The sequence below is a fragment of the Mercurialis annua genome, linkage group LG3 (assembly GCF_937616625.2).
Source record: "Mercurialis annua linkage group LG3, ddMerAnnu1.2, whole genome shotgun sequence".
Classification (NCBI taxonomy): domain Eukaryota; kingdom Viridiplantae; phylum Streptophyta; class Magnoliopsida; order Malpighiales; family Euphorbiaceae; genus Mercurialis; species Mercurialis annua.
The window spans coordinates 4,175,257-4,192,308 of NC_065572.1; the positions used below are offsets into that span (position 1 = coordinate 4,175,257).

General features: G+C 32.8%; 1 protein-coding gene across 3 annotated transcripts; it reads right to left on the bottom strand.

The window, feature by feature from the left end:
• Positions 1–13: 13 nt before the first annotated feature.
• Positions 14–15,434, bottom strand: LOC126674196 (protein CHROMATIN REMODELING 20). Of its 3 annotated transcripts, XM_050368605.2 has the most exons (26): positions 15,304–15,434; positions 14,005–14,196; positions 11,280–11,342; positions 11,095–11,190; positions 10,914–11,006; positions 10,312–10,502; positions 9,989–10,235; positions 9,196–9,309; positions 7,782–7,865; positions 6,645–7,160; positions 6,128–6,417; positions 5,829–5,934; positions 5,534–5,749; positions 5,219–5,338; positions 4,557–4,723; positions 4,331–4,472; positions 3,958–4,107; positions 3,819–3,874; positions 3,430–3,730; positions 2,929–3,061; positions 2,601–2,662; positions 2,153–2,379; positions 1,849–2,052; positions 1,652–1,730; positions 1,314–1,573; positions 14–792 (listed from the first exon to the last, which is right to left on the bottom strand). In XM_050368605.2, exons 2-26 carry the CDS (start codon positions 14,140–14,142, stop codon positions 351–353), a joined length of 4,497 nt encoding a protein of 1,498 aa, XP_050224562.1. In that variant the 5' UTR covers positions 14,143–14,196; positions 15,304–15,434; the 3' UTR covers positions 14–350. The 3 variants fall into 3 exon arrangements, with proteins under 3 accessions (XP_050224562.1, XP_050224563.1, XP_050224564.1); XM_050368606.2 differs by lacking the exons at positions 14,005–14,196; positions 15,304–15,434 and having other exon boundaries at positions 11,103–11,183; positions 11,280–11,335; XM_050368607.2 differs by lacking the exons at positions 11,280–11,342; positions 14,005–14,196; positions 15,304–15,434 and having other exon boundaries at positions 11,103–11,192.
• Between the last annotated feature and the right edge of the window lie 1,618 nt (positions 15,435–17,052).

Below are 17,052 nucleotides of genomic sequence, written 5' to 3' on the forward strand. Positions count from 1 at the left end.
TATAGAGTGAGAATTTACAACGGCTATAACGGCCAAACAGACATATTTTGCAATATTTTACTCATTAGAAATGAGATTTAACATTCATTACAACTACAAGTCAGGAATAACAACAATGACCTCAAATTTACATATGCCTATTTCCCTCAGGTATAAATTTACAATATCGAACCCGCCAAAAACCCCCTGGATTGCTATAATCAATCAACAACTAAACAGCCAAAATGAGAAATATTAGGCACAACAAGTATGGCTAGCCAAATTAATGAAATGGATACAATTATTGCTGCCCTTTACGATCACCATAAGTTACATTAATAAGAACAGCAATGCACAAAAAACGGTACCCTTCACCGTGCTACCCTGCTGTCCTTGTTGAGATCTTCCCAGCTTATCTCTTGGGCGCATTCGCCACACACGGTAGTACAACCAGCTTTTGTGCCCTGACTTCTAAGTGTTAGCAAGTGTGAAAGATTAGTGCATTTTCGCTGCGCCATACGACTCCTCAAAATGCCTTTTGAAGAAGGTACAATATTAGAGGTGGACATATCCGGTGCAGGAGGGACCGTGCTTGATGTTGGTAGTTTGCTTGTATCTGGTGCAGGTGGAACAGCGTTCGGTATAAATGGCCTTCGATCGAAAGTGGATTCATCGAGAGAAACTCGGTGCACTTCTTCCCATTCCAATGATCTCCTATATACTTCCCAAGCCATGTCTTCCTCTTCTTTTGTTAGCTTTTCCTCTTCATTTTCTTGCAAAAGAGTCTCGTGCTCGTGGTAATTGGCGATCCACCTAAAAGGGACGCAGTTTATCAGTATCAACCACAGGCAAAGTCAAATCAAATCCAGAGTCCAGCAGACTATAGTGATTCAATAAGTAACAAAATTAACTCACATGCAGAATGAAAGTTGAAACTAAAGAATCTTTCTTTCAAAAAAATGAGATAATTACTATAATCCCCTAAGTTTAGGTATGGATTACTGGTTTCTCCCTTCATTTTGAAAAATCACTATTTCTCTCTCGACTTTAATGTTTTATATAACTGAAACCGCCTTATAAAAGAAGGTTTTAGTTAAAGAAAACTGAAATGTTAGGAGGGAAAAAGTAATTTTCAAAATTCATGGGGAAATAGTAATTCATAGCTAAACTCGAGGGTAATAGTAATTAACCTATTTATCCAAAAAAAAAAAGTAATTAACCCAAAAAAAATCACAATAATATCTAATACCAATTTCATCAATTGATGCAAATGTCCAAAGACGAATCAGTATTATAAATGAATTAAGTTAAAATCTAAGATATTCTAGCAAAACCTTGGATGGTGGTTGCTAAGTAAGCTCTCCATTAACTTGTCAGAGCAGCAGCTGGCAGGCACCTTCTGCTTCAATGAATTTCCAACTAGGTGGCTCGTGTTCTGGTCATCTATTTGTCTATCCTCTCGGCCAAGCGCAGTTAGAGGGTCGGAGTTTTCATCATCACCAAATTCAAAGAGATGCAACATTTCTTCTTTCGATATAGTCCGATGGACTTGTTGTCTATCAACCACCCTTGCAGCAAGCCCCTCCTTTGTCACCTGTTTACACCATTCTCTTAATAAAAATCCCTTCAGGAAACACGACTACTTTAATAATGCAAATTGTGATTTCAGTACCTGACGCTTATAGATTTTCTCTTCCATGGTTGCATGTGCCATCAATCTATAAGCAAACACCGGTTTGGTTTGGCCATACCTGAAGAAGGGAAGGATTCCTATTAGGTTCTATTGATTTAGATATATCAGTTTTTTAAATAGAGAGAACATCCTTTTTTTTTTTTTAAAAAGACGAAATCATCAGTTAAGAGACCCACCTCCAAGCCCGATAAATAGCTTGAAGATCATATGTTGGATTCCACGAACCATCAACAATAACTACACGGTTAGCAGAATGAAGATTAATCCCTAGAGACCCAGCTCTGGTTGAAATGAGAGTGCATTTAACTCTTTTATTCTCACGATCATTAAATTTCTCAACCATTCTTTGCCTTTCAGAACTCTCTGTTCTTCCATCCAATCTGTGGGATAAATAAAAGAGGAAAATTTATATCCATTGTATTTTAACTATAAGGAATCTCATGTCCATTTCAAGAAATTTACGCCAAAATAAGTACTTACCTGTACCAATCCTTTCCTTTTTTCCATAACTTTCCTTTCTTCCCATGCCGAGGCAATCTTGAAAGATAAAATTCAATGAGATCTAAAGTTGGTATGCTCTGGCTAAAAACTAACACCTTATCACCCACATGAGAAGAGGCAGTCAATATGTCAAGCAGCAATACCATTTTGCCACTGTAATCAAGCTCTTTGTAATTATTTTCTTGAAGAAGATCATGCCACCAACCCTAATAAAAGAAAAAGAATGAGTAAAAAAAAGATCCCATTAACTAGAAGACAGGAAGATGATAATAAAGTACACCTATACGGAAATAAATCATATGGACACGACAAATTTACTTCTGGGTTCCAGTGAGTGAGCAAAATTAAGAAGTGCGCCAATTAAACCTTATGTAAACTGTAATAGGGCCCATCAACAAATTACCATCATTGTTCATAACAATCATACCTTTTGAAAAAATCCATTCCCGCTTTTTCCCTGCAACAAATCATTTGCATTCCTCGGCTTCTCTGTGAATAATTAAACACCGTCACTAAATAAAAGCATGGAGCAGATATGGTATTTAGATATGAATCATTGAATAAAGTTCACTTAGTTTCTAACTATATAATTTTTTTTTTTAAATTACAATATTAAATCAATCTCAAACCATCAATTTGGATACTACAGCAAGATATAATTCTCTTAGCTTCAGAATTTATAGCATTGTAAGTTGTAACATGCACAGATCAAACAAGCAGAAACCAAGAATCACTGGTGAGAAAATGAAGCATACCTCCAATGACAGTGTTATAATCTACATTTTCATCACTGGAACTTTCATCTGCAATAAAATTCTCAATAGTTTCATCATGAGTGATGTGATCTTTATCTTTTCTCAATTGCAGAATCCCAGGATGGTTCCATATCTACCAAGCACATCGAAAAAATTCATTAAAAACATGCAAAAATATAAAGGAATCTTTAAAAAAAAGATTAAGGTATGATGCTTAATCTATATGTGTGCGTGATGCCCAAGATTCTTCTGCATTTTATGAAATCTAAGTTTTGGAGCATAACTTAATTTATTGAATTGAGTCTCTTTCTTAAAAAAGTGATAACAGCACTACCTGCAAAATTTGATACCCTTTGATACCATGACCATAATTACAAATTTATATCTCCTCTATAAGGTAAACAAATAGCTTAGAAGCACAAACTTTTATATTTATTTGAAATTCATCTATTGCAAAGAAGAGCTAAGCAAACATAACAAACATTATAATTGGGAATACACCTGCGCTAATGCCTGATATCCGGCAAAAAAACTCTTCCTTATCTTTTCGTTGGAGACTATGCCCTTTGTGAATCCATGAACATCAAGGAACTTCTTGTATAATTTTCTCTGTAGTGGAGAGAGCTTTACTGCTATTACATAAACAGTTTTAGGTGGCAGGTCTTTCTTCACCACGCTCATGTCCATTCTTTGTACAAATCCTTTTAATTGTTCATAAAGGATATGAGACCTTTGATTCATAATTTTCACATCATTGGCAGTTGAATTAGTATGCTGTCCATTCTCTATAGGATTTTGGAACCTGCAACCAGCGTATCACATCAAGACACCTGGAAATGAGTAAAAATAAAAACATGCTAACTAAAATAATGAAGGGGAAGAAGTCTTGCCGGTTCCTAAACTCATGGCTATCGCCAAGAAAACCTTCTCTCACAAAATCAACCATCTGTTTCAGATATAAATCAAATAAGAGCTACAATAGCGGACAAAAGATATAAACTTCTTTCAATGCATTGTTTACAATCTTACACAATAATATTCCATTAGATTGTTCTGCAAAGGTGAGCCGGTTAATGCAATCCTCCTCTGACATTTCACTTGTTTCAATGCCTGGGTTGTTTCTGCTCTGGTGTTCTTAATAATATGGGCTTCATCACATACAAGTATATCAGGTCCATCCTGACCGTCAAAAAGAGTACATCATCAGTAAATCTAATACTTAAAAGTTAAAGAGTATTGACCAGTACCCAATTACCCAGGTCTGATGTTTATGAGAATGATACTCAAATAAACATAATAGGTTAGAAACTTAGAATAGTTTGTTTTGCAAACTATAAATCTTCTATTTGGTACGTTTATAAGCAATATTAACTTAAGGACATTGAATACAATGACAACATACCTGCAATGCTTGACAAAGTTCTCTTGCCATGTTTCGATCCTTGGCATTCTTTCCCAGAGATAAGTTTCTAAAAGCGGCATAGCCAATTAGAAAAACACCACCCTTAGCTTTCCATTTTGCAAGCAAATGTGCTCTTCTATCCCTAACAGCAGCAAACACAATGGGGTAAAATCTTTTATGCATACCAAAATTCAGAGGAAAACACAAGAAAAGTACATTATCAAACCTTGAAACATCTTCCAGCATGAAAACACGGAGGGCCTTTGTTTCTGAAGGCCTCCATTTTACAAATTCCTGCCGCCAATTGTGAAGAACATTCACAGGAGTAACAATAAGTGCAGTTCTTAATCCCAAATCAACACCTCTCATAGCAGTATAGAGGAAAGCAATGACCTGCAGACAGAATTTGCAACCAGGCAAATTTTATGTTTTAATAGCATAATAACTCTACATTATACCATATGATAAAATTTGTAACATTGTGCTAATGGAATCACTATTATTAAATTCATAACGTTATTCGTATGACCCTATACCTACGAAACCTTCAAAATTACAAGGTCCAGTGGTTAGTCTGACTAAAATAAACAAGCAGTGTTATTCACTTTTATGATTTGCATCTGCTTATGCCATCCCCATCTCTTTCTCTCTCTCTCTCTCTCTCTCTCTCTCTCTCTCTCTCTCTCTCTCTCTCTCTCTCTCTCTCTCTTTTCTATTGACTTCTTCTCCTCTCTACACTCTACTTCTTCCCTTTACTTTGGATTATTAAGGGGCTATGTATAACCTAGTCCTTTTAATTCAAGATAGTAATCCATTATGTTTTACACTTACCCAGCCTATTAGTTTTAAGTGATAAATGAAAATGACCAAGAGAGAAGCAGCAAATACCTGAAAAGTTTTACCAAGGCCCATCGTATGAGCTAAGATGCAACCAAGACCTCGATCTCCAGATTTCACTTTCCCAATTGACTGAACAATATTCTCCCACATAAATCTTATCCCAGCCACCTGCAATAGCATGTTAACATGTTTATAACAAAAATAAAACAATAATGAATTAGCCATATTAGTACAGAGCTTTAAGTACAAATGCAATAATGAAATTCATAAAAAGGAACCTACACTACGACTTGCTTTCTACTTTTATATATACACCACAAAATTAGAACAGTACAGAACACATTAAAAGTAAAGAAGGAAAACCTGATGTGCTTTCAATTTACTAGAAATGCTCGGAAAGATCCTGACAGCATCTTCACCTTTTTCCCTCACAACATTCACTATGTAACCTGTTGCAGCATCTCCAAGTACTTCAACACTAGCACCTTCAGGTAAATTCCCGTTGCAGCTTGCAGAAGTCATCATCTTGGATTTTTCAGTAAATTGCACTTTCAAGGACTTCAAGCGTTCTTGACGTTCCTGCAGAAGATAGAAAAAAGAGAAGTCATTCCATGCCAACATTCCAGGTTTGACTGAAAAAGTGATCAACCTAGTGCACCTTTTCAATTGCAATTTTCCTTTGGGTCTCTTCTCCTAATTCAGCATCATCAAGGATCCTTCGAATATTCTTCTTGTTCTTCTTCTTGTTCTTCTTTTTCTTATTTCTGATACAAAAATAAAGTAATTTGAGAATTACATCTAAGAAACAAAGCCTTTAGAAGAAAACAAACTTTTTAACTCGAAAGTTTGTCAAATAAAAGTTGCACAGTACATTTTTTTGAAAAAGAAGTGGTATTTCATTGAAAGTACAAAAGAGAAAAACTCCAGATAAGAGTCTCATAAATGATCATAATGCACCTGATTGTAACAGAAATATCTGCATCCGAGTCCTCTGACTCACTATCAGAGCTTGTATCCATTGAATCTTCAGATGCTATGGCTTGCTCCAGCTCTGATGTCAATCTTTGTAGCTGATTAGGAGAGCAACAACAGCATTCCCACCTGGAAGCTTGTGCTTCAGACAAACATTCTTCACCAAAATTCCTCTTTATACAAGTGGTACAAAACAAGGTTTTGCATGACTTGCAACTTACTAAATCATTGCTTCTTCCACACCATCCGCAGTAGCATTCAGAACACTCAGGATCCTGCCACAAATATGTAGCTCAACAAAAACTCCAATACTCGAAGACAATAAATAAATCCAACAAATTAGGTTGTCTATGATTATAAACTTTTTGTCGGAAATGGGAATAAGTTGAGAAAACAAATCCTCTAAGTCTTTAACATAAACCAGTTCATAGATTTAAGAGCGATATTCTTGTAAAACAGATACAGAGATAGTATGAGGTTTTAACAAAAGAAATTAGTAAACCTTCATATGCGTCTTCTCCTCAATTACGAATTTGCAGTCTGTGCAAATAATGACCTTCAAAAGTGGATGTGAATGCACTTCAACAGCAATCTTATCACAGACAGTGCAGTTAAACTCCTCATTCACACCCTCCGAAAGATGGCCATTGGCATTAGATTCCCTATTGTGTTCTAGCAAAGTTGATTCATCCTCCACTTTATTGGCATTGCCAACTGAATCATCCATACCAGCCTCAAGTTCATCATCACTGCCTACGATAACAGTTCGGATCTTCTTAGCCTCATTTGTTGAATCCTCACTCTCATTTGGACGTTTGGACCTTCTGGGTTCACCTTCACTGTGCAAAGAATCTGCATGCAAGTCCTTGGAGCTTTTGGAAAGATCTTTCTCTAGGTTTTCAAATTTCAACTCATTAGAGTTATTGAACACTTCCTCTCCAGGTTCGAGAGTGTCCCCATTAGAAATGTCACATGCATGCAGAAGATTTTCTGCCCTGTCTGTCTTACCTTCCAGAACCTGTTAAATAGAGTTGAAATATATTTTTTCTAGAGTTAAACCCCAATCCAATAAGTATGCTTTATAAATGGTATCAAGAATGAGGATTATGGTCTATAGTTTAAGAATGTTCAATTCTGTAGGAAAATTGAATTTTATTATTTCCCCATTAGATATATCACCCTCGGGCAGAAGATCATAATTCGATAAAAATGCTGAGCACATGGTAGCAAGAATGAGGTACAGGAATTAAACTATATCAAAATGAAGTCCAATTAGCACATGTCAGTTCATTTTTCTTTATGGGCTAGAGTTGGGTAACCTTGAAGGTTTCACATCCATTGATTTAACCTTTAAAGCAGACACAATAAAGAACTACATAGGGTACAGAGCCACCTAGACTTTTTTGAACTGCAAAAGCTGGAAACAAACCCTTCTGAATTGCTATCCTCTTCATGATAGAAAAAAGCTTTGGTTAGATTGCTGGAATTTATAAGTAAATGATTAGCTTAGGATTCTAGAAACTTTACATGATCTACAGCATAGATAGGATTTTATAGTCCTAAGATTTCAACAGTGAACAGCCATAATCCACAAAGGATAAATACATCAAAGAGTAAAATTAAAAGTTGGCATCATCACCTGTTTGGATCTCTTACGGCGTCTTCTTTGTTTCAATTGAAATTGAAGTTTCCTATCTATTATAGCATCATCTTCCTCTTTGACCTTTTAAATTGCAAAGATGAGAAGTGAGAACCATAAATTTGTATGTTCATATATTGTCTGCACATATGCAGATCCAGAAGAAATATTGGCAATTACAATAAAGTGCAAGTAAAACATAGTTGCATAAAGTTCCAAGTTCCAACCTTTTCACTTTATTGAGAATACGTTCGGTGAACATGTAATGGAAAATGAAAAAAGAAAGTCATACTTAGCCCGTGGATAAAACTGGCAGATATTTTGATCCAATGGAGATTTACACACGGATGGCAGTTCTCTTCAACATTAGCATCGTATAGATGCTAAATGAAAATGTGAAAATATCACCAGAATTTTAAAAGAAACAAAAAAGAACAACATACTGAATGATTGAGAAACTTTAGTAGCTTCTGATCATTACCTATTGGTATGAATGCCACATTAAGAAAGCATGTGCCAAAAAAAGCAAACAACAGAGCATACGAGAGCATACGAGAGCATCCGAGTGCCAACTAATCACTTTCTTTTAAGCTTAAACAATTGGTAAATTGGCAGCTGACAAGATGAAAAACAATATGTTACAACATCCATAAGAGTGACCGGCACCCAATAACATTGCTGAGTTTACTTAACTCCAACTATTATGGTCTAGATAGAACTCAAAAGGCATGCCCTATTCAGCAGTAATCCCATAGCAAGTGGTTGCATAGAGCTCCAAACAGTAGAGATATCTCATGCACTAACACCGTAAATTTTGGTGTGCTGGCAATTGTGGAAAGCTATGCATGCAACTTTAGCAGCTATTCACATGAACTAGTCAAAAATCTATGTGATTGCCAAAAGCTTTGGATTCTAATTTCCTCATTTCATCAATACTTTTAAGGGTTAATTCCATATTAAGTCACGACCTTTACACGAATTTTCATTTTAATCACGACTTTTAAAAATTGCCATATAAAACCATGACCTTTCATTTTTTTTCAAATCTATCACCGACTATTTTTCCGGTGAATTTTACCTTTCATTTTTTTTCAAACTTGCCGGATTATGGTGGCCACGTCATCAAAAATACACCAAAAATTGGTTTGGTGATAGATTTGAAAAAAAAATGAAAGGTCGTGGTTTTATATGGCAATTTTTAAAAGTCGTGATTAAAATGAAAATTCGTGTAAAGGTCGTGACTTTTTATGGAAACTTTTAAATATAATAATCAATGTAAACCCCTAATCAAAATAAGTTAGCTTGTAAAGGATTCTCGATAACGATAAGAGAACCTATTGAATCCGTATTCTAAAGAATATATAAACTTAAACAAAGAAGAACACAAACATGGAACACAGTAATATAAACAAACCTTTCTATAATTTTTCCTCTGATCCTCCGAAAGAACTAGATCCTTTTCATTTGCTACGGCAGCAGCAATAAATGGATTAGTTGAACCACCATCAATGTCTTCAATCTCCTCGACCTGACAAGAGCAAATCTCAAAATATTGCAAAAAAAAAAAACAAGGCAAGTGCTACCACAAATCCAGCAAGTTTAACAAAACATTATCAAATCAAAGTACAATGCAACAGAGATAAGAAGGTGAGTTAAGAGAAAACTTAAAGAAACAAATACTTAAGACACATTTATAACAACTATGACCTAATAGTTAACCAAAAGAAAAGGTCACAGATATAGAGTGACAGCTGAAATAAGACAAAGGCACTATACATGCAACATGCCTTAGCAAACATTGACAAGGAGGGGGAGAGAAGTGCTTTATAAATTTTAATCCTATATTTAGATTGCTTTTCTCTTGAATGATAAAAGAGGGAAAGTAGAAAGGCTAAGTCACATGAACAACAGATGCCATGAGGTACAATTACATGCTAACAAGCATACAGAAATTGGATAATGGACAGATTTACTGCATCAAAGAAAGTTATTTGATGAAAAAAGGAAGTTATCTTTGAATGAACAGAAGTGTTGGCTTGAAGAAGTTCATCAAACAGGTTGCAATCAATCAAGAAATGCACTAAGACTTAATGATAACCTGGCTCTGATACCACTGTTGGCCCAGCATAATAACAAGTGCGGGATAATAGGCCAAAAAGAAATTTGTTACGAGGTAGTAAATTAAGCATTAAAAGTATATTAACAACCTCATTAACACCAGGAAATTTGAGTCCCATTTCTGCTGCTTCCTGTGGAGTGTTGGCCAAGTAGACAGAAGCCCAATGCTTGCTACCAAATGAAGCAGCATCCTTACCATGACCAATTGAGAATAGTTTATTGACGGAGTCCCAATCTACATCTCTATTTCCGGCCACATCATCCCTTGTTCCGTCGGTAGAAAGTTTTTTCTCCAGAAATCCACTAGCACCCTCCTCCAATAACTTTCCATAATGTCTAAATGCACAACACAGATTCATTTCAATGAACTCTAAACACTGCAGAATTCGCAATATAGAATTGGGGAATGTACCTTCTGACAGGCCTGTGGCTATGAAGATACTTCTCAGCATCAGCTACTACCTCTGTTATTTCGCTCGTAACTTGTGATCCTGCCCAATGTGCCCTATTTTTCCAAGCTTCAGTCTGGCAGACATTTGGAGCTTGACTTTCAATCCACTTATAAAGGCTTGGGAGTTCAATGCCAGCCCCATCAAGTTGTTCCTGTCAAAATAAGAATGTAAATGATATCAGAAAGAGAAGCAACTGAATGTCCAACCAAACACCATCAGAAAGTTGGAGTAAGCAGCACCTAACACAAAAAGCAAACAAATAACTTGATCTATACATGCAACTTAATGCCCTATGATAAAAAATCAAACCTCATAATGCAATGTCGACCAAATTTTTTTTTAACTCCGAGAATAAAAAAATGAGCAGAAGAGAAAAAAACTGCAAGTTGAATTACATAGTGAGGATATAATATTAAAAATTATGAATAAGACCGGAAAGATGTCATTGATCTTAGATCTGTATTACAGAACAATTATAAAAACTATTGCTCCAGACTCATGCAGGCAATGAAATTTCCAATAAAAACCAAAGATATTACTCAAGTTGAGGAAAGAATCAAACCAACAAATCAGCACTCTCAGTCTCTAGCTCATCGAGCACAGTTTCCCACTCCTCCTTAAAAGCAGTCATCTCATTTTCAACAGCTGCCTCCAGCTGATGTATATTTAAAAGGAAATTCAATAAGTGATGGGCCAAATTAATTGTTAGCAAAGAAAGGTACATAATGGAACAAATAACTAACATCATCACCATGAAGAGATTGTGCCAACTCCTCTCTCACTTCATTCTCTACTTTGGAAAGAGACTCTTGTTCGAGTGTTTCTTGAGCCTCTGCAGCCTAAAACAAGCATCAGGTAACCTTCTAGAAAAATTTCCCACAGAAGAACTTTGACACTTAAGCAAAAAAAGAAAAAAAAATTACGATACCTTGCTCTCAACTTCCAGCAACTCAGCCACTAGCTCTTCTACTTCTTGTTCAGTCAAAGGTTCCTGAACGAGGGAAATGATAGCAAAATAATCTCAATGAAAGTTGAAACATTATAGCTCTTGTTAGGGGTTTCAAAATGGATTGACAAGTCATGTTCGTGTGGTGTCAACCCACTCCATTGGCATGATTAGGGTCAACATGAACACGGCCCATTTAACTAATCATTTTAAAAAAATTCAACCCTAGTACAGAGGGAATTTATAACGAATAACACGATACGACAAGACTAACATGTGAAGATAAACGGGTAACATGACTAAAAGGACACGTAACACGACCCACTTAACTCAAAATAGAATATGATTTTAACCTCAAAAAATTTCAATTATGAAATTTCATTATAATCGATTTAACTGATATATTATATATTATTTTAAATTTATTTAATAATTTTATGAAATTATAACCCCTTTATTTAGGGACAATTACTATTACCTCCAGAGTTTAGGTCATAATTACATGACATGCTTTTTTTTTAAAGAATTGATCCCTTGACTTTCGAGTTATTTAACTATTCCTCCCTCCGTAAAAATGTTGATGTCATCAAGAACTTAATTGTTAGAAATAGAGTTCAATATAGTTGCTCGACTTATTTTCAGTATAATTAGTCTAAAATAAAAATATATAGTATACAACACAATAACAATAATTTTTCAATAATTTCAATAAATAATAAAAATCAATAAAATTACTATAAAATCTCTAAAATAATTATATTTACATGTTATTAAGTATAAAATTTATATTAAAAATCAATTACAATACTATTACACATGATAAAAAAAAAAGTAAAATTATAATTTAGCATTATCAATTTAAAAATTTACAATTATCAATATTATAAAATTAACAATAATATAAAAATTGATAACACAATGTGAATACCATGAATAAGAGTGCTTTACATGTGTTGGTAGTTGCACAAATTATTAAACCCTCCATCCCATTCTACTTGACAAAATAATTAAACTGTAATAAACAAGGCAAGTTAATAAATGAAGTACAAAGTTACTTTTATATCCTTCTATTATCATGTTAATGATTAATAGTGGTTAATATTAAATAATTTTAAGATTTGAAACCTTTTGCTTTAATAGGTACTAGTAAGTTACATAAGGTCACTATGTGAAATTAGTCAAACTAAATTTGAAACTCAAATTCGTATTAAATACTCACCATTCTCTAATAAAAGAATTAATTTTAAATGAGGGAAAAAAATGGAATTAAAGTAAAAAAGATAACTTATATTAGTTTTGTCGATTAAAATGGGACACCAAAAGCTTCAAATTTTATCAAATAAAATGGGACGGAAGGAGTATTATATTATTATGTTGATAGAATTTATTATATTAAAAATATTTGATAGCACTAATGGTAAGTGGCAGCAATGTGCATGTGCATTAGCATTACATGAATGTGGCTACCATAAGCGAGTATTGGTGGCAATACTAAACTTATTTAATTTTTTAAAAATATTTCATATTTAATTTTTATAAAAATTAGAATTAAATAAATCTAATATTATGATAGTTTACAATCTTTCAAATTATATCATCATATTTTATTATTTAATTTATCTAATTGAATATAATTATTTTGATTATTCTAAAATTATTCAAAAAAATTATCATGTCTACTAATATTGTAACTGGTTTTTTTTGTTATTGTTAATTTTTTTATAAATTTAATACTTAGTAACATATCAAATAAATTATTTTAGAGATATTACATTATTTTTAATAATTTGTTTTTGTTAAAATTATTAAAACAACATTGCTATTGTGTAGTACGAATTTTAAATTTAAAACTAAGTTATACAAAAAATAATTTAAAGGATTAAATAAAATTTTATTCTTAACAATTAAATCCTTAATGACATCAGCATTTTCACGGAGGGAAAAAATAGTTAAATAACTTAAAAGTCAGGGAATTAATAACCTTTACTTAAAAAGGATGTATGTCATAGTAACTATGACCTAGTCAAAGGAGGTAATAGATTCTTAACAATTAAATCCTTAATGACATCAGCATTTTCACGGAGGGAAAAAATAGTTAAATAACTTAAAAGTCAGGGAATTAATAACCTTTACTTAAAAAGGATGTATGTCATAGTAACTATGACCTAGTCAAAGGAGGTAATAGTCGTTAATCCCTTATTTTATATTATTACAAATAATATAATTTATAAACGGGTTAGGTGGATTTGCAAATCAACTTGTGACATGACCATTTATTTGTGTCATAAAATAGCTAACACGTTTCGACACCAACCGCTAAGGCTAAAATCTGATTCACCAATTTTACATGTTTGGCGAATTGGGTTACCATGTCATGACACATTTTGACTGCCCTAGGTGTTGTTCAAAGCCAAGTGTTTGGGCATTAGTTTGGCTAAATTCATTTTCTCATACACCATATGTTAAGCCATCAATTAAGAACTAATTGAGAATTCCATATCTGCTGAGTGTAAAGTAGTACTTACTGAACATGGTAACAGTGTTATTGTCCCCTACATTAAGGCATCAACTAGTTTACACTTTTGGAATATACTCCACCAGAGAGAACCAAGAAAAAATATGAATAGAACCTGTCTGCTACCTGTCCAGGCTTCCGCAGAAAACTAAAACTCAAAAGAAAACGAGAAAAAGAATACGTATAACTTGCCTCGAGATGCATTCCATCATCCTGTCCAGAATTACATGGTTCATCATCATATTCATCGCCATCATCATCTGATTCAATAAAAGAAGAATCACTAGAAGCACTCTCTATATCGTCAACTGGCTCATGTTTTTCTTCCATCGTGTCCTGAATCACATCAGATGGAAGATAACCTACCCAATACTCCAATAGCACCTGTAAAACTGAAATGCCTTAATACTAAAACAAAGATAATCTTGTGTCAGCTGATATCCTTTGCCAACATATGCAGAACAGAGCACAAAAATAAATAAGCAAACAAAATATTTAACATTAGATATCTAATAATAGAATAAAATAAAACAACGACGCCTCATAAAGGCCTTGTATTATCTATACTGCCATTGGCCAACATAGCCACAGACAGAAAGCATGCCAACAAGCAGAGGATCCATTTAAATGTGCAAGATGGCAAGATGCCATTACTTTTGCAATGTGGTAACAGCAATGAAACTGAAAATACACAGTTACGCCCTCATCTGAACAAACTTTGCTCAGAGGATGACAAGGAAGTAAGGTGCTTTTTATCTACTAGGAAATAAAGCTATGAATAAAATCTCTGACATATACTGCAAACAAACAAGCTGAAAGAAAGAAAAAATAACTTTGAAAACAAAGGCCCGTGTAGAGTAACATTCATTTCCGCATAACAAATAAATGCTAGGCCAATAAACATCGACAAAATATCGTAACTATCGCCGGACTACTCATTCCGGATCAATAAAAAGGTGCAACAACTCTATCAAACAGCAAAATAATCCTAGTTCACATGCAAGGCCAATTTCAAACACTGGTCATATTGCCTGAAGAGTCTAAAAACCCTAATTCTACACTAGTGCATAAACTCTAAACAAATAATTTAATTAACTTTGGTACTTCCAACTAACAGCACAAATTTAATAGAACAAACAAACCATTCAGATACCCTTCGAACTGCCGACTATAAACGCACCGAAATTCGACAGTAAACGCTCAAAAAAAAAACACTTCACACAGTTTAAAAAACAGTGAAGAACACACTTCAACAGAACATGAACCCATCTCTGACTAAAACTGATCGAAACTAAAAACATAAAATCAAATAAAAAATCTTATCAACCCTATAAAAACAACACAAACAAATCAATCAAAATCGAGTTACTAAATTTAGACTCGGTAGAACTCAGTTTAGCTCGGTATCTATTAAAAAGAGTACCAAACGATTGCATTTTTCAAATCGTACTGACATTAAAATCAAACGAAAAGATGGAGATGGTTACTCACCTTCAAAAATTGAAACTGGGTTTTGTTATTCTATTTTCGGGAGAGGGAAAATGAGAGAATTTTTTTCGTTTTTTTGATAGTTATTGTTTTCGGGGACCTTTTTGAGAGAGAGGCAAAAATTGAAGATGTAAATTTGTTTGGGTTAGGTGATTTTTATTAGGTCGAGAGTTTCGTGATTTTGAATTTTAATGGGGTTCTTTTTATATTTTTATAACTTTATGTGGCTACTTTTTTAAAAAAAAAATGAGTTTGTTTTATGGGACCCACATTTCTGGCAAATTTAATAAATTGTATTTGCAATTTACAAGGCATCATTAATAAAATAAATAAAAAAAATAAATATAAGTTAATCCTTTCTAAATACAGTCAGCCCTCTAATAATTAATAGAAAATTGAGGAAACCAACTTCGTTCCATGTTAGATAATTAATAATTCTATTATTTAATAATTAATAAATTTTAAAATATATTCTATATAATTATTAATTATTAGAGAGGTTTTTTTAAAAGAATATATAACAATTGGAGCAATACTAACCTTAATTCATAAAATGAAAGCTAAAATACCATTAAATTATGACTTTCTTATTTTTTTGAGAGATTTTAAAAAAAGTTATTAGATAAACAAGTTAAAGTAAGTAAAATATTTCTAATATAAAAAATATTAAAAATTATTTTACTTTATGAATACAACTTTTTAATAATTATTTATTGGTTTGATATCAATTGATATTTTTTAAATTGAATATAAAATTATTTCTTTTAAATTGAGTGATTGTAAAGTGTATTTAGTTAGTTTTTTTATAATATAATATCAATATTAGCTCTATCAATATAGATGCTTTAAAATATCTTTTATATATTTTATAATTTTTTAATACAAATTCAATAAATTAATACTTCTAATAATTAATAAATTTTTAATCCACCATGTGTATTAATTATCAAAGGGTTGACTGTTTATAAAAAGAAAAGTACTTTTAATATAGGAGGAACGAGGAACGAAGTATCAATTAATATTATAAAAAAAGTATTAATTAACAGCTTTGAATATATTATATAGATTTTTACATAATTATCCTAGCAAAAAAATTATAAAAACATTAGAACAGAAAAGCAATTTTCAGTATGTTTCAAAAAAACACTTAAAAAAATTGAATTAAAGATTACCGAACAAACTATTTCCAAAGATCTGTAATTGATTTTTTGTGATTTTTTAGTATACAAATCATATTATAATTCAAGTATAATGTTAATATGATAGATTACGGTGGTGGATCCGACGTTAATTTTGGTGAATCTTATATAATTGTGTTCACGTAGTATAAATTGTGGTGGATCGAAAAATACTTGTGTAAATCTAGTTCGCCACGTAAGATTGTGAACTATGCATTAAATACATGACACGTGGCGTTATTAAATGTTGTATCCCATCAAGATTTACAATCTCTCAAATCTTTATTTCATAAATCAAACTGTATAAAAACATTTTTTGAGTGTTTGTTGTTTGTAATTTGAAATAAGTTTATAAATTCCATCATATTTAGGAGTCATTTTATAAACTCCATTGTAATAGTTCGGTGTTGAGTTATAAAACATGAAGTTCGGGGTGTGCTTGTGAAAACACCTAGTTCAGAGTTAACTTGTAAAATTCCTTATAACTCTGAGTTAGTGGATTCAAAAAATTTATTTTTTGGTTGAAAAGTGGATATAAGCTTGCATTAAAAGTCAAACCACTTTAAATTTTTGT